A 20967-nucleotide genomic window follows, 5' to 3' on the forward strand; every position below is an offset into this window, starting at 1 on the left:
AAATTTGGGTAAATTCAAACTAAAAGGACAAGTATATTGTGGTTAATTATCAGGAAAATTGCAAATCATAATCTTGTAAGTTATCTAGAATTAACTCTCAGTCTTTCACTTCAGTTCCCATAATTTGGAGTACACTATATTCCTAATACAGAACTATGATGGTATAGATGTGTAAAATTTAAAAAAAAAAAAAACCAGAATTTTGGTATAATTCCTGTTATTGAGATGCTTAAACATATTGGAAAATCAACTGGGAATGAATATAAAAAGGGCTGCTATTGCAAACAAAGCATTTGATATGGTCCAGAATTCATCAGCAGCCAAACTCAGGCCCTAATATCATCCATCTAATGATTTTTAACCCATGCACCTTTTCTTTCATGAGCAAAACAGGGCCAGGAGCAGCTGCCCTCAATATGTTGGAGGATAGTGCAAGACTTCACCCACTGAGATCAATATATATATTGAACACTCTAGGTGTTCAATGCATATATTTATGGAATCATTGATAGTGGTCTCAGTATCACTGAGCTGGGTCCTTAGGATACAATAAACAAAATGAATGTAGTCCCTGGCCTCAAGGAGCGTACATTATAGAATAGAAAACAAGCAAAAAGGTAACCAGACCTACAAAGAAAATAATTGCAAGTAGTGGTAAGTTCTATGGAAAGAAACAAATAATAGGTTGAGATCAAGAATCACAAGAAGAGATGGGGTGACCAGGGAAGAACTCCTGAGATCTTAATAGTAAAGTGAGACTTGAAAAATACGAAAGAGTCAGACCTGCAAAACTGGAGAAACAAGACAACAGCATGTGCAAAAGACCAGAGGCCAAAAAGGACCAGAAATGAACATAAGACCAGAGTAGATGGAGGGTAGAAAGGAAGGGAAACAGGCAGCAAGGTGAGGTTGCAGAGGAGGTGGGCAAGAAACAGATGGTGCAAGGCCTGCACGATGTAGAAAGGAACTTGGAGAGAGCCAGAATGGCATCTGGGAGACCCCAGAAAGCTAACATCATAATCCAGGGGAGAGATGTTGATGAGCTCAACAAATTGGGGGCTGTGGTTAGACAGCATGCATTGTAGATATATTCTGAAGACGCTGAGACACTGTCCTGCTACCCATGAACTTCTTTGAGTCCCTGTTCTCCACCCTGTCATTGGCCCCTTGAGCTATTTCCTGGTCCTGTGCCTTTTCATAAGTAATGGCTACTTCTCTGTGCTTCTTTGAGAGGTAAGGACAGGGCCCCAGTTTGCTGAATGACCAAATCTGCCCTGTTTCAGATCACCATACTGGCCCTCTTTCCCAAATTCTCAGGTTCCTTCTTAAAATACTCTTTGATGGGGAAAAAGGGGGGATGTGATACTCCGGAACACCACAGTTCTGGAATATGAAATTACTCCACATGCACAGATATATAATGGGCATATTTGCACCCCAGGAAACAGGAATAGATTAATAATCTCATCTTCTTTTCCTTGCCCAATTTCAAGACTTCGCATGTGGCACCTTCAAAACGGTTCAAGCACCCCTACAGAAGGGGTCATGCTAAATGTAGGTTATAGTACAGGAAGAGACAATGTCACAGAAAGTGGGGAACAGAGCCAACCAGTTCTTTGAGAGAAAGGACCAGGCTAATTGGGAGCAATGGTCTTGTTCACAGTTGAGTCTCCAGAACTTAGTACCCATCCATATATGACACCTAACAGCTGATCAAACAGTATTTGTTGGAATAAATGAATAAATAAAGTCAGGTACAACTCTTTCTAATCTTTATTCCCTGTATTCATTTGTTACCCATTTCTCTCAAACATTACTTCAACAGGCTGTCTTTGATTTTTTTCATCTTCCTTCTCATTTCTACCTCCCTCATCTAGGCCCCAAACCATCACTTAGTTCATGCACCCCACCAATACCTCCTAGATATTCTCCAATTTCTCCCCCTACTCTGAACAATTTATTTACCAGTTTAATCTTCCTTTATAACCCACCTCTGCTGAAAAAAATCATAACTGCCCCCCAAAGTGTCTACTGCTTTAAACATAAAGCAATTGACCCAGACCTGCCTGGGCAAGGCTGTTTCCCTCTAAACCCTCTCCCCTAGTTAGGGTAGTCATCACCATTATTCTTCCCAACTTCTATCCACTTTCGAAGACCTAATTCAAATTCCACCTTCTAATTATTCTGATTCCTGTTACCAAGACAGGTCCTATCTCCGAATTTATTTTTAAGTTCTTAAACTCACCGTATCTCTAGAATTTGCTCAAACATGCAAAAGAGATATCCTATAGAGAGTACAATACGGATACTTAGATACCCATATCCAAGAGATATTCTTGAACTCCATGAGGTAAAAGGCTAATAAGAAATCAATTAAAATCATGGTCCCTGGTTGTTCATGACATATTTCTGCATGAGTTAAAAGGGAGTATAGCAGTGATTAATGGCAGCATACCTCTTAGAAACCTACTCACTCCCCAAGACCAATCATATTGGTTGTTCCCCTCTGTGTGCCCACAGCTTGTTATCCATAACTCTATGAAAACACTTCTCAGGAGGCACTACAGTTTATCTTCACTTATCTCTCTCTGCCACCTGACCCTGACCTCTTTGAGGGCAAGCACCCTGCTGTATCATCTTTGCATGCCCAGCACTTAGGAGGTATCTGACACAGTGAAGGTATTATATTTTTTGGAATGAATACACTATACTATAAGATATTAAACTTACATTTTTAGTTCCTTAAGTTAGAGAAAATAACTACACATCTAATGAGTCTGTAGTTTTGAGGGACTGGTAACTTACCCAGAGAAGCCTACATCCGAGAAATTATTTCACACATTAGAGCCTGTGGTTCAAAATAAACTTTCACAAGGTGGTAAAAGATACACCCAGGTATGAAGTGGTGCTGGATGGACTGGTCCTCCAGGGTTTATACTAATTGTCAGAGCCCCAAGTGACTGTTCATTACAGGAAGTAAAAGCTATGGGGCAAAGGCAGTCTCTATGTACAAAATCCCCACCAGAAAAAATTGTTGATGTCCCAGTTGCTCAAGAGTCCTACCTGCCTGAGGACATAGTTGGTGGAGTTGAGATCCATAGTGAGGATTGTGAAGTAAAGGTTTCCAACACCCTGGAAAGCCGACTGGATCTCAGGCCAGCAGATGATGCCAGAAGTCCAGGGAGCCTTGTTTGGTGCAAATGCCAACAGGAAGTTTGTGGACTAAGCTTTTGGGAGGTGAAGTCCATCCCTAGCTCTCCTGCTATGACTTCACCTCCCAATTCCACTGCTGTGACGTGGAAGCTTCTGATATTTGAAGAAACAAGAATGTCTAAGTGGCTTCCTCTTTGCTGTTCCAGTATTGCTCTGTCTTTATTAGCGGATGCCCCTCTGTCACTAATGTCCTTGCCTAATGACTAACAATGGGAGAGAGTCTCATGTAATACGATCAGGAACCCACCTCTAGTTTATCTCAAAGTAGCACAGCTCCAGTTGGTTCTGCAGCATTAGGTGATGGGAGCAGATGGTGGCTGCATGCACTTCACCAAGTGTCCTGCGTAGAGGATGCTCTGGCTCCCAGCAACCTAGTCTGGAGGTGATGCGTGTGGTGTCCTCTGCCCTGAAGTCTCTGCTCTTGAGGTTTAAGACACACGTGGCACATCATTCCTTCCAGCAGTAGTAGCTTCACTGTTACTGTTTGGGCCTAGAAATTTCCCTCATCTATAAATGAGATTTTAAAATCTAAGCCACGAATATGCTTTATTTATTAAAACAAAAGATTTATGTTGATTTAATTGTAATTTCTTATGTAAGGCACTACAAATTTATGGTTTGAGAGAGTAAAGTTCCTACTGAGATACCTAGAAAAGAAGTGTTTTCCAATTCCCTTTGACCAAAAAAAAAAAAAAAAAAAAAAAAAAAGACTTTGAGCTACAGATAGATTCTTGCAGATCTATGCATGGCTACAGAAGGTCTATTAGCCTCATGCCATTTTCCATGTTTTCTGTGTGTTGGCATTTTTCTGAAATGCAGAATCATAGCTGCTCTTAGTTTCTCAAAGGAGCCTGTTACCTGAAAGAGGTTCAGAACCACTGCTTTAAACTGTTTAGGCAGCAAAAGAACTTTCCCTAGAGTTTTAGTCAGTTCGAGGTGATTAATCAAACAACTTACAATGAGAAGAATTAGTGAGTCTTACTGCAGAGTTTGGAGAATTTGAGGCAGTTGTCCTGGAATTATAAATCTTAGAGAAATAGGTCCTTCCCCACCCATGTTGATGATGGTGGGTTGTATTCCTGAAGCTCATGAATGCAACAGAAGTGTCTCAACACCATAACTTCATCATAAGATGAGCCAACAATATCTACAACCTCCCTCTGCAGTTTATTCTGCTTTGTTTTGTGAAGACATAATGAGATTAAAATTTAAGAAATCTGGGAGAATTCTCCACTTAATCTGCCAGTCAGACAACCTTGTCAAATGTTTTTATCTTTTCCCTTTCTAATCCTATAACCAAAAGCTGGAGGGACAAGACCGAAATATGAGACAAAAAAGACTAGTTTTATCCTGAAAGTCAGCTTTAAAAAAAATTTGTTTCAATAATTTTTGCAGAACAGGTGGTTCTTGGTAACATGGATAAGTTCTTTAGTCGTAATTCTGAGATTTTGGTGTACTCATTACCTAACCAGTGTTCAAGCTACCCCATTGTAGTCTTTAATCCCTCACCCCCCTTCAACTCTTCCCCCTGAGTCCCTAAAGTCCATTACATCATTCTTATACCTTTGTGTCCCCATAGCTTAGCTCCCACTTATAAATGAGAACATGTGATATTTGGTTTTCCATTCCTGAGTGACTTCACTTAGGATAATGGCCTCTAGCTCCATCCCAGTTGTTGCAAATGCCATTGTTTCGTTCCATTTTATGGCTGAGTAGTATTCCACGGTGTATATATACCACATTTTCTTTATCCACTTACTGGTTGATGGGCATTTAGGTTAGTTCTACATTTTTGCAATTGCAAATTGTGCTGCTGTAAACCTGCGTGTTCATGTGTCTTTTTTGCATAATGAAAGTTTGCTTTTCTATGTCTTAAGAGTAGCTACGTTGTTCCTTACAATGCTGGCCGTCCTTTCACCCGTAGACCATGAAAATTTGGACAAGTTTCTGCATGTATTTGAGCCCTGGTCATATAATCTTTAAAAACATAGAAGGAATAGTCTCTACGTTTCAGGGTAGTTCCAAGGACGTAATAATGTCTATGAGGCATGTTGCCTAGGCCCAGGACACAGCAGTTCCTCAGCAGCAGTGTGCTTTCCTCCCCGTCCCTTGAGGAACAGCTGAGAAAAAGCATGAGAACTTGTCTGAATTCATTTCCTTTTGCTGCTGTAACAAATTACCAAAAGCTTTGTGGCTTAAAACAATACAAATTTGTGCATCTTACAATTCTAAAGGCCAGAGTTCAGATGGGCCTCATCAGACTAAAATCAGGGTATCAGCAAGGCTGTGTTCCTTTGTGGGGCTCTAGGAGTCAGCCATGTCCTTCCTTTTTCCAGCTTCCAGAGGTTGCCCACAGACCTTGGCTCATAGCCCCCTTCAGCAATGGCATCACGCCGACCCCTGCTGCTACTGCCACCTTGCCTTCTCTCTGCTGTAAACTCTCCTGCCCCTTTATTATAAGGATTCTTATGATTACACTGGATGTGTCCAGATAAACTTCCCATCCCCAGATCCTTAACTGAACCACGTCTGCAAAGTCCCTTTGTCCAGAAATGTCCCGTATCCACAGGCTGATCAGGATGTGGACATGTTGGGGACCATTATTCAATCTGCCATAATTGTCATGTCAGCTTCTGTAACCTATAGATATCTTCCTCTTTATTACAGGCACAAGCCTCACTTATTAACTTCTTCATTTTTTTTCCTTCTCCCATTGCATCTTATTTATTTATTTATTTATTTATTTATTTATTTTTTCAGACAGGGTCTCGCTATGTTTCCAAGACTGGTCTTGAGCTCAAGGGCTCAAGCACTCCTCCCACCTCAGTCTCTTGAGTAGCTGGGACTACAGGCACATGCAACCACACCCAGCTAATTAAAAAAATTAGAGATGAGGTCTTGCTGTGTTCTCATTGTATCTTTAATAATGCTATCATCTGCCAGATTCCCTAATAAAAACCTGAGGGTTGCCCTTGCTTCCTGCTCCTGTTTTTCCCACATTCAATCAATCTCCAGAACCTACCTCAGAAATGCCACCTGCTCCTGGCGTCCCTCCCTTCCCATTCTCACTGCCTGGGCTCAAGCCCTCACCCCTCCTATCTGGACACGGCACATGCTCATTGCTGTCTTCACCACCTGCCTCTACTACCCCTTAAACCCATCTCCATACCACCACTCAACTCATCTTTCTCAAGAACTGCTTTGGCCACCTCATCCTCATCTGAAAGACCTTTGCTGGCCTCCTTCTGCCTGCAAAGCCTCCAATATCATCCCAAATCACAACCTCCCAAGGCTGTCCTCCTTCCCTCTTCCCACATTCCATCTCCGCACCTGCTAAAGTGTATGCGTGTATGACATAAGCCACTCAGAACTTCTCACAATTCACCCACACACACCCTACTCTTGCCTGCCTCTGAGATTTCTTTACTTGTTCTGCCCCAACTAACTGGAGTGCCCCTCTCTTATCCTTTACCTGCAAAATTCATTCTTGTTTCATTCAATCTTCACAAATCTGAGAGTGGGTGGATATTGTTAACCCTTTGCTACAGATAGGCAAACAAGTCAGAGCATTAAAGTAACTAGCCCCAGTTCAAACACCTAGTAATTGTCAGAGCTGCTGTTAGATACAGGCTGTCATTTAGTCCATTTTCTAGAGTTCAGTAGGCGGCTGCATCATTAGGGTGTGAATATTTTACTGTTTGGCTCTTATTTGTCTCTTCAATTTCTGCAGCTTTCCCTTGGTCCCAAAGGAAACGAAACTAAGGTTTTGTAATGGTGCTGCCACCCCGACACCCTAAGGAGTTGGTGTTTCAGTTGCCAACCAGAGTTGAGTGGTCTTTTAAAAATGCAAATCTGTGCATAATATATATTTGTTTAACTTTAAGTTCTGGGATACATGTGCAGAACATGCAGGTTTGTTACATAGCTATACACATGCCATGGTGGTTTGCTGCACCCATCAACCCATCATCTACATTAGATATTTCTCCTAATGCTATCCCTCCCCTATTCCCCCACTCCCTGACAGGCCTCAGTGTGTGATGTTCCCCTCCCTGTGCCCATGTGTTCTCATTGTTCAACTCCCACTTATGAGTGAGAACATGTGGTGTTTGGTTTTCTGTTCCTGTGTTAGTTTGCTGAGAGTGATGGTTTCCAGCTTCATCCATGTCCCTACAAAAGACATGAACTCATCCTTTTTTATGACTGCATAGGATTCCATGGTGTATATGTGCCACATTTTCTTTATCCAATCTATCATTGATGGGCATTTAGGTTGGTTCCAAGTTTTTGCTATTGTGAACAGTGCTGCAATAAACATACGTGTGCATGTGTCTTTATAGTAGAATTATTTATGATCCTTTGCGGATATATCCAGTAATGGTATTGCTGACTTAAATGGTATTTCTGGTTCTAGGTCTTTGAGGAGTTGCCACACTGTCTTCCACAATGGTTGAACTAATTTACACTCCCATCAACAGTGTAAAAGCGTTTCTATTTCTCCACATCCTCACCAGCATCTGTTGTTTCCTGACTTTTTAATGAGTGCCATTCTAACTGGCGTGAGATGGTATCTCATTGTGGTTTTGATTTGCATTTCTCTAATGACCAGTGATGATGAGCTTTTTTCATATGTTTGTTGGCTGCATAAATGTCTTCAAGAAGTGTCTGTTCATATCCTTTGCCCACTTTTTGGTGGAATTTTTTTTCTTATAAATTTGTTTAAGTGCTTTGTAGATTTTAGATATTAGCCCTTTGTCAGATGGATATATTGCAAACATTTTCTCCTATTCTGTAGTTCACTCTGGTGATAGTTTCTTTTGCTGTGCAGAAGCTCTTTAGTTTAATTAGGTCCCATTTTTCAATTTTGGCTTTTGTTGCCATTGCTTTCGGTGTTTTAGTCATGAATTCACAAGCATCCCTATACACCAATAATAGACAAACAGAGGGCCAAATCATGAGTGAACTCCCATTCACAACTGCTACAAAGAAAATAAAACACCTAGGCATACAACTTATAAGGGATGTGAAGGACCTCTTCAAGGAGAACTACAAACCACTGCTCAAGGAAATACGAGAGGACATGAACAAATGGAAAAACATTCCATGCCCATTGATAGGAAGCATCAATATCATGAAAATGGCCATACTGCCCAAAGTAATTTATAGATTCAATGCTATCCCCATCAAACTACCATTGACTTTCTTCACAGAATTAGAAAAAAACTACTTTAAATTTCATATGGAACTAAAAAAGAGCCCGTATAGCCAAGACAATCCTAAGCAAAAAGAACAAAGCTGGAGACATCGTGCTACCTGACTTCCAACTACAAGTCTACAGTAACCAAAACAGGATGGTACTGGTACTAAAACAGATATATAGACCAATGGAACATAACAGAGCCCTCAGAAATAACACCACACATCTACAACTATCTGATCTTTGACAAACCTGACAAAAACAAGCAATGGGGAAAGGATTCCCTGTTTAATAAATAGTGTTGGGAAAACTGGCTAGCCGTATGCAGAAAACAGAAACTGGACCCCTTCCTTACACCTTATACAAATATTAAATCAAGATGGATTAAAGACTTAAACATAAGATCTAAAACCATAAACCCTAGAAGAAAACCTAGGCAATACCATTCAGGACCTAGGCCGTGCATGCTATTCTGATGTCACTACCCATGCACTGGCCTGAATCCCCTTAATGGCCAATTTCCTACTGCTCTTGAGAGGATCTTACATTTCCCAAAAATGGTCTACCTGAATTCTTTGCAGGGTTTCCTGCCCACCTGTGTAGCTTCCCTCACACTATGCCCTGCTCACCTCTCCACACCTGCCATGCTGGCCCCCTTCCTATCCTTGAATCCACTATGCTCCCTCCTATCACATGGCCCTTGTCATGTTCTTCCTTCTACCTGAATGTTCTTCCCCCTCTTCTTGGTCAAGTTGACTCCTTTATCATCTTTCAGGCTTTGACTCAAACATCACTTCTTTGGGGAGCCCACATTTAAACACCAGTGATCTGTAATTTAAAAGGCCAAGTTTTTCACACAAGCCATGTTGTCTCTTCTTTAAACACTCTGCATATAAACTGACAAATCTAAAACATATCAAGAGTATCTGACTGAGCATTGCCCTTGCAAAAATGAAGAAAATTGATTCTTATTATCTGGCGAGTCTAAGACTGGCCCTAGGCATCAGACATTTCCTAACAATGACACCATCAAATAGCCCACTCTGAACATCATCATTCAATTTCCCCTATACTTCTTGCACTTCTACTGTATCTCATATGACATCTAGCTTGGTACTGAATACTTAACAAAATGTTTAAGTATACTTATTATTGGTTGACTATTTGACCAGTAAGTTTCAATTGAGACATCTTTTTTTTTGAAAACAGTTTGGCAGTTTCTCAAACAATTAAACCTACAACTATTATATAACCCAGCAATGTCACTTCTGGACATTTATTTCAGATAAATGAAGATGTATGTTCACATAATAACCTGTACACAAATGTTTATAGCAGCTTTATTCATCATAGTCAAAACTTAGAAACTACCAAGATATCCTTCAATGAGTAAATGGCTAAACAAACTTTGGCACATCCATACCATAGAATACATCAAAAATAAAAAGAAACCCACCATGTTGACATACACAGCAACCTGGGTGAATCTCCAGAGAAGTACGCCGAGTGAAAAAAGCCAATCCTTAAAGGCTCTATGCTTTATGATTCATTTGTATAACATTCTTGAAATGACAAAATGACAGAAATGGAAAACAGACTAGTGGTTACCAGGGTTTAAGGAGAGCATGCAGGTATAGGGGAAGTGATGTAGCTATAGTGGACAAAAAGGGAGATACTTGTGGTAAGGAAATACTCTTTACTTTGACTGTATCAATATTAACACCCTGGTTGTAACATTGTACTATAGCTTTTCAAGATGTTACCATTAGGGGAACTGGGTAAAAAGTACAAGAAATCTCTCTGCATTATTTCTTACAACTACATGTGACTCAACAGTTATTTCAATTAAAATTAAAGTTTGTTTTTTTAAAAGAGACACATTTAATAAAATGTTTGTGAACACTGAGGTGTTCACAAACACGTAACAACTGTGATGCCACTAAATGTCTTCTTTCTTTTCTTTTCTCATGGTTTCTTATTTATTACTACTAAGGATTTTATTTTCCTTTTTTTAAGACATACATAACATTGATCACTTTCAGGCTGTTTTCATAATGACTGAGAAATATATTATATTAGAATCCTTATTTTTTATGCCCCTTGGTTGCCTGTCATATATTACTCTGAATGTTTTACATCTTGATCAAGATACAATTTATAGAACTGTTGGCTTGTACTTCAGTCTCTGGCAATACCATAGCAACAAAGTATAATAAGGCCTTTATCACTCCCCGTGTAAGAAATGATTTTTGAAGTAGCACTTCTGTCCTGCCACCTCAAATCTCCTTGTCCGGTTCTCAGGGTTCTCTGAGCTTAGTATTAGTATTATACTTCAATAGGTTGTTATTGTTTGGAAAACTTTGTTTTGACTGGCTGTTGTTCAAATTTCTCTTCAGTACTTTTCATCTCTTCATCATTTCTCTGCGAAAGTTTAATACATTCTGCTGGTATCACCCTTATTGGATTTCCATTCCATTTTCTGTTATCTTTGCCTAACACAGTTTATTTAGGTTTTAACTTTTTTCTCCCAGTTATTGAAGTGGTTGTAAAAGTCCACATTGTGATAGAAATCCTTGCTCAGAGAGTCCATGACCGCTTTGGAAGTGTTTACTGTAAACAGAGCAGGATCAGTACCACATTTTATTCATTTTCATGCTTTAATGTAAAAATTCTTTTTGCTTTCTCTTTCAGTGAGTACAGAAAAAATCCAGGAACATATCACCAACCAGGTATTCTCTCACTTCTCATAAACTCTAATATAGAATTTTGTTTCAAATGTTAATAATTAAACATGTGTAAATGTAAAAAAGGCGGTGGGTAATGTTAGTTGTTAGTTATGAGCAATATATATGTTACTGGTTCTGGGGGAAAAACATATTTGGTCATATGTAGATGATCATGCACTTTCTTTGTCTTCTCCCAAGCCAAGTCCTTCCCTACCACATCCTACCCAAACGGGAAACAGTAAACTAATGAGACTCTGGCAGTTCTAACTTGCAAGTATCTCTCTGACCTTATTGTGACCTCTGCATTGATACTATCATGGCAGCAAATAGATATTTCCATCTGCTTTTCCCTTAATTAAGGTTACTCTCCGTGATTTTCTCAGGTTTTCATTCAATCAGCTCAAAGTCACTGCCTCCCAAACAGCTAAGAACTGGCCCCCTACACACCACAAGTTGATCTTCCATTCTGGTCTTTTGTTTCTACTCACAGTTGACCAGCATCTTCCTGTTTGCATCACGATTTTCTTATCCCGTCTTCTTACTGATCTATTTTTGTATTTCTAGGTAGATGGTGTCCTTCTATAGAACTGTTTTAGGAGCTTGAGACCTACAGCCACACAAACAAACCAAGGGAGGCCTTCCCCCAAAGCACATCTTGTCCCACCCCACCTACTTTTTCACCAGGCCGGCTTAGCTACAGTTTCTCCAAACCCTGCCTGTGCCACTAGACTCAGAGAATGCAAACATTGACCTGTGGAAAAATATGCTTGGGTTTCACCCATAGGTACAAATTTCCATATCTTCTTTCTTTTTTCCTTTCAATGGCATAAATTACAACTCACCCTTACCAAAGAGAAAGGTGGTAAATCTACGTTTATACCAATTAAAAGTGCATTTTTCAACCTTCTAAGTGCACTCCAAAAGAAATTCCAATTCTAGTTCCTATTGTCAGTCCATCCCAATAAAGTTCTAGTTTTACCCAATCTGTGCCAGATGCCCTATAATTCATCAAGCTTTCAAAATTGTCAACCCATGTGGCTAATATACTATTTTTCAAATTCAGTAGCCAAAATTTAATCAGGTGCCATTTTGTTTCTGAATACTATTGTACATGTTGACTTCTAGTAGCAACTCTCTTAATACCTGAAAATGCCATCATTGTGAAATAGCAAAATCAATTGGCCATTTCAAATAGTTCATTTGCCTTTTGAACATAGTTTCTTTCCTGTATTTTTTTTTTTTTTTTCCAGATGGAGTCTTGCTCTGTCACCAGGCTGGAATGCAGTGCCACAATCTTGGCTCACTGCAACCTCCACCTCCCAGGTTCAAGTGATTCTCCTGCCTCAGCCTCCCAAGTAGCTGGGACTACAGGCATGTGCCACCACGCCCAGCTAACTTTTGTATTTTTAGTAGAGACTGGGTTTCACCATGTTGGCTAGGATGGTCTCGATCTCTTGACCTCATGATCCACCTGCCTCAGCCTCCCAAAGTGCTGGGATTACAGGCGTGAGCCACCGCACAGGCCCTTAGTTTCTTTATTATTGCATTTTAAATTATTTGTATGTACTTAAGTGGTTTGGTGAGGCTCAGCAACAGTTAGCCAGTAAAGTTTACTGCTGCTATTTTTATTTATTTAAATCATATAGGAATATTTGACCTGTTCTCCTTATAAATGTAACAACCTACCTGTTTCCCTTATTAACAACCTAAAGCAGCTGGTCAAAAAATATACTAAGGTCACTTCTGATGGGTAGATTTTCATCTCCTGTTTTTGCTTCTTTTACATTTAGCAAAACTAACAAAATATGTAGACACCAAAATAGAATGCCACATATTTACTCATAATCTTAAATATTGATCTGATGCCAGATAAAATTATAATGGTTTTCGGTCTCAATAAGAGAGTGAAATTCTTTAGATTTTAACGGAAGAGGGAAAGGTCTTAATATTTTAATTATGTAGTCATTCTCAGAACAGATCATTATCTCATTCAGTCATTGCTTATATTTCTAATCCTACAATGAAATTTTTATTCATTCTTCTCCCAAGTAGAGAAGTGCTCTCCATTCTCAAGAATGGTACACTGGCAATACAATTCAAAAAGGTATCTTATGCCTCTAGTTTATATAAACTCTGGCAAAAAGTAAAGAAATAAAGTCACCTTCTTTTTCAAATCACTATGCCACCAAAATAGTTTGGCTCTTGAAAAACGTTTTTGAAAACCCACTTTAGATAATCAATACAGCATTTTTTATCAGAAAGAAAGGCAAAATGGAGCACTGCTGAGTGTTAATCTTGCCCCTAAATCCTTCCCACTAGGCACTATAGATTGTGTAATTAAATTGAAATTGAAAATCAAGTCTTCCCGCACCCCCGCCCCCCACCCCGCCCACATCAGGCAGGCTATGAGTTGTGCACCAACGTGAGAAATCAGGAGTGGAGCGGAAGCTCTAGCCTGCTGGCTAATATCCAGCCTGTGCTTTTAGCCCATGGCTATTTTACCACACCTGAGCTCTGAGAACAAACAACTATTTGAGTCCTCTGGAGGGAAGGCTGGATTCTTTCCTGTGCAATTCACTGGGGAAATTAGTATGCTTTTTAAAAGTAACTTGTTAACGCAGCTTGTTTACCAGAAGAGGACAAAAATGAGCAGTGAACTGCTTGGTAGCCTCTGTTCTAGAATGGGATGAATGCATGACCCAATTTTTTTTTTCAGCTGTCTCTTTGGCAGTTCCTTGCTGCAATCATTTCCTATCTGAAAAATGTTACTTGCAGAGATGAAATTTTCTATAGGTTTTCTAAATAATTTTTACGATACTGGATGAAAGATAACACTTTAAAATATTACCAAAAATCCTTTCAAAATAAAATTAAAACATGGTCAGCATAAGAATAGGAAAACTGAATGTAAATTCTTAATTGAATTTTTGGAAACTGCCTTATTATATAAAAGGCAATTTAAACCTTTTATGTTTATGCCTTTTTATATAGTAGATACTTGAAACCCTCAGTGAATTCGTATCTTGTGTTTGTGCAGCTAGATGACAAAGAGGGACACCAGATATGGGGCTGTGTTTCTGGTGCAGAGGATGTCTATGTTGTGGAGAACGTTTACAGACAGGCGCTCTCTATGAGAAATGCTTGCCCTCACTGACCACCCAGTGCAGAAAGAGGCAACACCAGCGCAGGCCTTTACAGCTCTGTATTTGGTCCCTAGGGCTGCCGTAAAGTACCATGAAGACGTGCCTTAAAACAACAGAAATGTATTGTCTCACATCCAAAAGACGGTGTCATCAGGGCTATGCTCTCTCTGAAACCTGTAGGGAAGGAGGCTTCCTTGCTCTTTTTATCTTCCAGTGCTTGCCAGCAATCCTTGACATTCCTTGGCTTACAGCCACATCACTCCACTCTCTGCCCCTGTGGACACATGGCTGCCCTCCCGTTGTGTCTCTCCCCTTATAAGAATCCCAGCCATCTTGCCTTAGGGCCTTCCCTCAGTGACCTTCTCTTAACTTAATCGCAGTGGCAAAGACCCTATAATCAAATAAGGTTGTATTCTTAGGTACTAGGAGTTAGGACTTCAACATATCTGTTTGGGGGACATAATTTGACCCATAACAAGTTGGAAACCTCAGAGTCATCCTCGACTCCATCTCTCCCTCTGAGCACTGGGCACTTCTGATGGGATCTCCTGTTGACCTCTCCCAACCAGCTCCTCACCTCCACCCATAACCCCTGCTTCATCCATGCCCTTGTCTCATTTCCTCAGTGATTTATTGAGGCTCTCCTGTTAGCCTCACCACCTTTCTGTTCATCTTCCATTCTGCTGCAGTTTGCAGTTTTAAAATATCATCTTGCTGGGAAAAAAACCTAAGTAGAAAAACCTCCTCATTCCTTGTTAACAGTAATTTTAACCCTAACTGGGCGTTCTAGTCACCCCGGAAACTTGTTAGCACAGATCCTGAGACCCCATCTCCAATTCTAACCCCAAGACATTCTGGGTCAGTAGCTCTAGACTTGGGTTAAGACACAGCACAACCCTCAGACCAGACCAAGAAAGGTCACAGGCTTTAGGAGTCTCCAAGCATCACAAAAACAGCCATGCAAAGACAGATTTTTCTTTTTCTCAGCCTCATGTTTTAAAGTTTCATGACCAATTGAGAGCTCACAAAATGTGGAAAGGAACATAGCATCTGAACTGGATCATCTGGGCAAATGGGACAGACCAATAAAAGAGTGAAATTCCCTTATTGAGAGAGGTGGGGCTGTGTGGGCCCTGTGAAATCAAAGAAAGAAGGGATGCCTTAGTTTCTAGATAGCCACCCAATAATAGCCCCTGAAGTGGGAGGACATATAGGCAGACTGTGTTCCCCAGCTAACTGTACTTCCACCATCCCCTCTGCTTGGGGAGGGGGTGTGGAGTGGGTGAGTATAGTTTCAGCTGGTGCTTAGAACTCCTGGTAATCTGGAACCAGAAAAGGAAAACATGAGGTAGGAGAACATGTTCTCAGTAACCAGAAGACCTGGACTGAGTCATTTCCATCCTTGATGGGGACAGATGCAGGCCCTGCCCACAAGTCCCCAGGCTAAGTCCAGGGTCCATCCTGTTCCCCCTGCTGACGTTCCAAGCAACCAATCAGAGACCCCTAGTGTAGGACAGCCTTGAGGGACAGCAGGGCTCCTTAAGTCTCCTAGTCCCAGAGCAGTCCCTTGGATGGGAACAAGGACCAGGTCTTGGGTGTAGCTTCCCTTAACACTTCGAAATAGTTCCACATATAGTATGTGGACTTCCATTCATGCTCTTGCTCTAGGCCACACAAATGTTGGGAATGATCCTGCTCAGACATTTGCAATTTCAAAAGCTCAATATGTGATTCTGATGGAAAGCCATACAATACATTTCTAACCTTTGAGTATGAAATACAAAGCCTTGGGATCTTGTACTCCTTTGGAGAGGATTCTCCCCACCTTCGTAGACTTATTTCCCATTCTACTCCTTTATTTAAAACTATTGGTTCTTTCTAAAACTATTTCATCAGCGTAATAATCCCCTTCTCTGCATGTACAAAATTTACTCATATAAGACCTAACTCAAATATTACCTTTTCCATGAAGCTTTCCTTTATCACATAGCCAAGAATAATCTCACTCTCTCCCATGACCCCATTTTATTTTCTCTGCCCTTTTGCTACAGATATTTTCTACCCTATATTCTAATCATTTATATCACAACAGGATTTTTGAGACTACCTAGCATTGCCGTAAAGAAAAGAGATCATGTTTAGTTCATTTCTGTGTCCACCGTTGGGCCTTGCATATCATAAGAACTCAATCAACTGCTGGTGGAATGTAAATTCTTCAGATCACTAAATTCTTATTCTAGTAGCTAGAGGAGCTGCTAAATTTAAACAGTCTACTCCCCTATACACCGGAATGTTCAAACTTGCTGTGTCATTGATTCTTATAAGGCAGGAACAAGGTATCATTCCTTCCCCTCCCAGGTAAGGATTCTAAACCAAAAACAGAAGGAACAAGCCAAGACTGCACATGGTTATTATGAATAATGGTCACACAGTCAGGAAATGAAAGAATCAAAGGGCAGGGAGATCCAGATCTTCTTTTTACCTGTATGTCCATATCCATATTGCCTGCAGAACGTTAAATGTTTTACCCGGTTCAAGACTTGAGCTCCCAATTCTTTCCCCTAGTGTAAGCATGGCAGTGCCACTCACTGATGACTTTTCAGTGTAGTGTGAAATTTAGAACTTCTAAATTTAAAGTGGGATTGCATTACCTTGCACTATTCTTGTCAAAATGGCCATGCACTCAAGGAGACAATTTTGACTTAAAGATAGTTTCTCTTTGCAAGTTTGGCACTAATGGAGCTAGTAAAGATCCCACATGTCCCTAATTCCCTTTTAAGATTACCTTCAGAATTGAGAGAGTTGCACTTTTAGAAAAGCTATCCAATTTACGAGTCTTTTTCAAAATCCTGAAAGAAGGACTGAAAGGATCGAAAAGTGATGACACTAATGGTGGTTAACAAAGAAAAATTTATAAAAGATGTCTTTTTTAAAGGTCAGATGGCTTCTACCTAGAAAATACTTCCGTGTAAATGTCAAAGTGCTGGGCTTTGCCTCTTTAATTGGAAGCCAAGAAACTGAAAATGTGAAGGGTACCTGTGGAAAGGTATTTAGATTGACAAGACAAAGCAAGGCTGAGAATATGGCCCTCAGATGTTTTAAAAGCATGACCACCAAGAAGAAAATAGTGGTTGGAATAAACACTGTGAGAACTATTCACCATCAAACATGCAGATAGCTCTCACTCAAGCACTCAATGATTCTGAATAATTGCCATCAATAATTGTGCTAATCACTCAGTGCTCCATATCTCATGTTTTGTCACAACAACCCTGTGAGGACCAGGATTTTAATCTCCACTTTATACAGGTGGAAACTCAGGCTTGAAATCAGGTTTAGTAATTTTTCAGGTCCTGCCACATTTAGCACGACATTAGTAATAATAATGGTTAGCATTATTATTAAATGCCCGATGAGCTTTTTGTGTGTAGGCATTATGCTAAATTTTACATTAAATTATCTCTCTTAAACCTCACAGCAGTGACCCTGCGAAGTAGGAACAAATCAAAAGATTCATCTTAGTGAGGTGACTTAATTTGTCTAAAATCATGCATGCATAGTGGTCATGCCAGGATTAAATAAGGCAATCCAGCGCTCTCTACGGTGTGAGCAATGGCCACTATTCTGGGAGGCTTTAAATGTCTTTCTTTACTGGCACTCAGCTGGTGAGTGACAGGCCTCAAATGTGAATCCAGGTGTATCTCATTCTGAATTCCTTTCTCTCCACCATTATACTACACTCCCACCTCTTCTGGAAGTTGTTCTATTAATTAAGTGATCTCACTTAGGACCACCCTAATGAACCCCCCAATTCGGACATTAATCCTGAAGCAGTCTGTTTTGAGACCGTGGCATACAGATTTTTATGATGTGGCATGTCTTTTTTTCCAAGTGTTTTCACCATGAAGATGAGCATACACATACTCTGGGGTCCCTGTTGAGCAGTAAATTAATTTTTTAATTAAATAAGTGAAAAATCAAGTGAATCTGGCCTAAGAGAAAACTATTTGTCACCTGAAAAGAGATTAAAAACTCAGAGGGGAAAAAAGTATACATTGGCATAATCTGTTGCCCACTGCCAGTTTTCCTTGGCAGAGCCCAGGCAGAAATATCATGGAAATAAAATGAGAATTTGAAGAAAAAACCTTTATTTTCACTCACTATAAAATGTTTTCTTTGTACTTTCGTGGTTGTTGTTTTTTTTTTTTTTTTTGTAGAGACGAGGTTTCACCATGTTAGCCAGGATGGTCTCGATCTCCTGACCTCGTGATCCGCCCGTCTCGGTCTCCCAAAGTGCTGGGATTACAGGCTTGAGCCACCGCGCCCAGCCTTCTTTGTACTTTTTAGAAAAGTGTGTTACTTCTAAAAACTCTGTTACAAGTTCTTTATTGTTAGTAATAACAGTGTCATTGTGTATGTACACATGTGAGAAAATATGGAATACTGAAATATGGAGTACTGAAAATGTAGCATTTATGAAAAATAGTTAATTTACCATTTAATGTAAATTAGCATTAACTACACCACCTAAGATGTTAACACCCAATAGGCTGGTGAAATATATTCCATGAATAATTTTCTAGTCAATCTTTCTCATCTTTTTCCTCCTTTCTGTTGAGTTTTTCAAATCATATCCTTCTCGACTTGCTAGCATCTGTACTAGAAGATGAACTGAGTAACTGAAATGTTTCTGCTTTGCATATTTTATTAGCAAAATGGTTAGCATCATCATTTGAGATTTTTCTCTCAACACATAGCAACGAAAGGCAGTAGCCAAGTTCTGATAGCCAAAAGCACAATTAGTAGAGCCACTCAGCATTCAGTAACTCATCACCTCTGTGTAAAAAGACATTCACTCACTTCATAGATTAAAGCTATTGCCAAAATGAGCCATAAAGCCCACTTGTCATCATGTTTGAATATGCATTCTAAAATACAGTATTTTTTGGAATATGTTTGAATGTGCGTTCTGCAATACAGTGTGTGTTTGTTGTTGTTGTCGTCTACCTTTAAACCATTTTACCCATGCTATTCTTTCTTCTTGTGGTAAAGAACTTGAATTAAGGACTCAAATCAAAACTTGATATTTTCTGGCGATATGCAAAAGAAGTATTCGAGTAGTCATCATCTCAGAAAAAAGTTGCTTGGTGACATAAAAGAGTTATGTTTTAAGAAACAGTGATCGTGAATACCAGGCCAATTCTGTGGAATCTGTGTTTTATATATGGTCAACATCCCCTAAGGCAGATCCCTCAGATATCTATCTATGGACTTCTCTTAAATTTGATGTGTCCTTTTGCGTATGTCTGCATTTTGCAGAGGTAATGTTCCTTGGTGCTCACCAGAACCTCAGGAGTGAATAAAGGCACCCTGGAGAGTTTTCTGCCTCCCACTCGAGACGGAAAATCCCCAGTCATTCCTTTTGTTGTGCATAAATTGAAATCAATTTTATTTAAGCTTTATTTGACAAAGTAGCACTTGTTTTTCCCAGAAAACAAATTTCTGGGAAGGGGAAGAAATGTGGACAAATAGTGAAAATTCAGAGTACCAGTAAGGATCCTGTGAAAATTCCCTTGTCTTTATTATTCTTAGTGTGGAAAAAATTCTTATACACAGAAGTGTTATGTTACATTCTGTGGTCGATCATCAAACAAGGATGGAATAAACAAGATTCTTCCCTGTTTCACCACTGGTATATGTATTGCTCAAAATGTATTAAAAGGGATATTTTCATCATTACTGGATAATGCATTTAGGCCAGTGTTCTGTGGATGTGGAATAATGTAATTTACTATGTTGAATGATTAGCCAATCAGAATTCTCTCATTTTCTAAAGCAGTGGATTGATTAAAATGTGACCATAAACAAAATAGATTTTATTAGGCATAATCTACTTTGTAAACAAATGAAATTAATTCTTTGCCTGACCTAAAGCTTTGAAAATGAAAAACCAAAATTGAACACATGCTTCCAATTTTGGTTCTGTTACTAAGATGACACTTAATATAAAAGTTACAATTTAACTTCCCCTCAAGTATTCCATGCTTGAGACTAAATGACTCTTAGAAATATGTTCGTCAACAGATGGGAGCCACTTATGGCCTCATAAACTCCAAAGCAAGTGAAATTATCTCAGCAAAATAGAAGGAGATTACAATAAAGCCTCATCTGGTTATCTCAGTGATGATTAATGCATTGCACATTGGTTCACTCATGCAATGAATATTGACAGATAATCACCCTTCTTCATACAAGAGAAATATTGAAGAGACAAATGCCAGTGATATATGCTTTTAATCAATCAATGAGCAATTTCCACATGTGCCTTGTGTACAGAACTGTGCTAAGTGCTATGGAGGATGTGGAAGAAAGTGCCAGCAGAGTTCCTATTCTAAAGGGATTTTCTATCTTGAAAGAGAAGACTAAAAACCTGAAACACTGCACAGAATAGCAGATAGTGTGTGATTCCTTGTTTGCTTATTAATTATACAGTATGGATCATGTGGGAGTTTGAAAAAGCCAGCCATCAGTGAAAGCTACAGTGTTCAGGGAAGTATCATGGAAGGCTTTAAAAACCGAAGTGATTAGGACTTGATTCAGCAGGAAACACAATGTGGGGGCACTGAAAATATTTGAGTTCAGAAATGATCTTGGGAAATTGGTATGAAATTTTTCCTGAAACTGTAAC

At 39.6% G+C, this 20967-nt stretch overlaps 1 protein-coding gene and 1 long non-coding RNA gene across 2 annotated transcripts in view; one reads left to right on the top strand and one right to left on the bottom strand.

Annotated features, from left to right (window-relative positions):
• The window catches only part of LOC117064030, a 280930-nt gene that overhangs the window by 251048 nt on the left and 8915 nt on the right, over window positions 1-20967 (bottom strand). The window lies entirely within an intron of this gene.
• CHST9 (carbohydrate sulfotransferase 9) overlaps window positions 1-20967 on the top strand; it is a 284816-nt gene that overhangs the window by 245770 nt on the left and 18079 nt on the right. Inside the window, exon 5 of the mRNA XM_033178073.1 lies at window positions 11102-11139. Within this exon, the coding sequence (XP_033033964.1) occupies window positions 11102-11139 (38 nt within the window). The remainder of the gene's footprint in view (window positions 1-11101; window positions 11140-20967) is intronic.

This window comes from Trachypithecus francoisi, unplaced genomic scaffold (assembly GCF_009764315.1).
Source record: "Trachypithecus francoisi isolate TF-2019V2 unplaced genomic scaffold, Tfra_2.0 Lachesis_group19, whole genome shotgun sequence".
In the NCBI taxonomy this organism is placed as follows: domain Eukaryota; kingdom Metazoa; phylum Chordata; class Mammalia; order Primates; family Cercopithecidae; genus Trachypithecus; species Trachypithecus francoisi.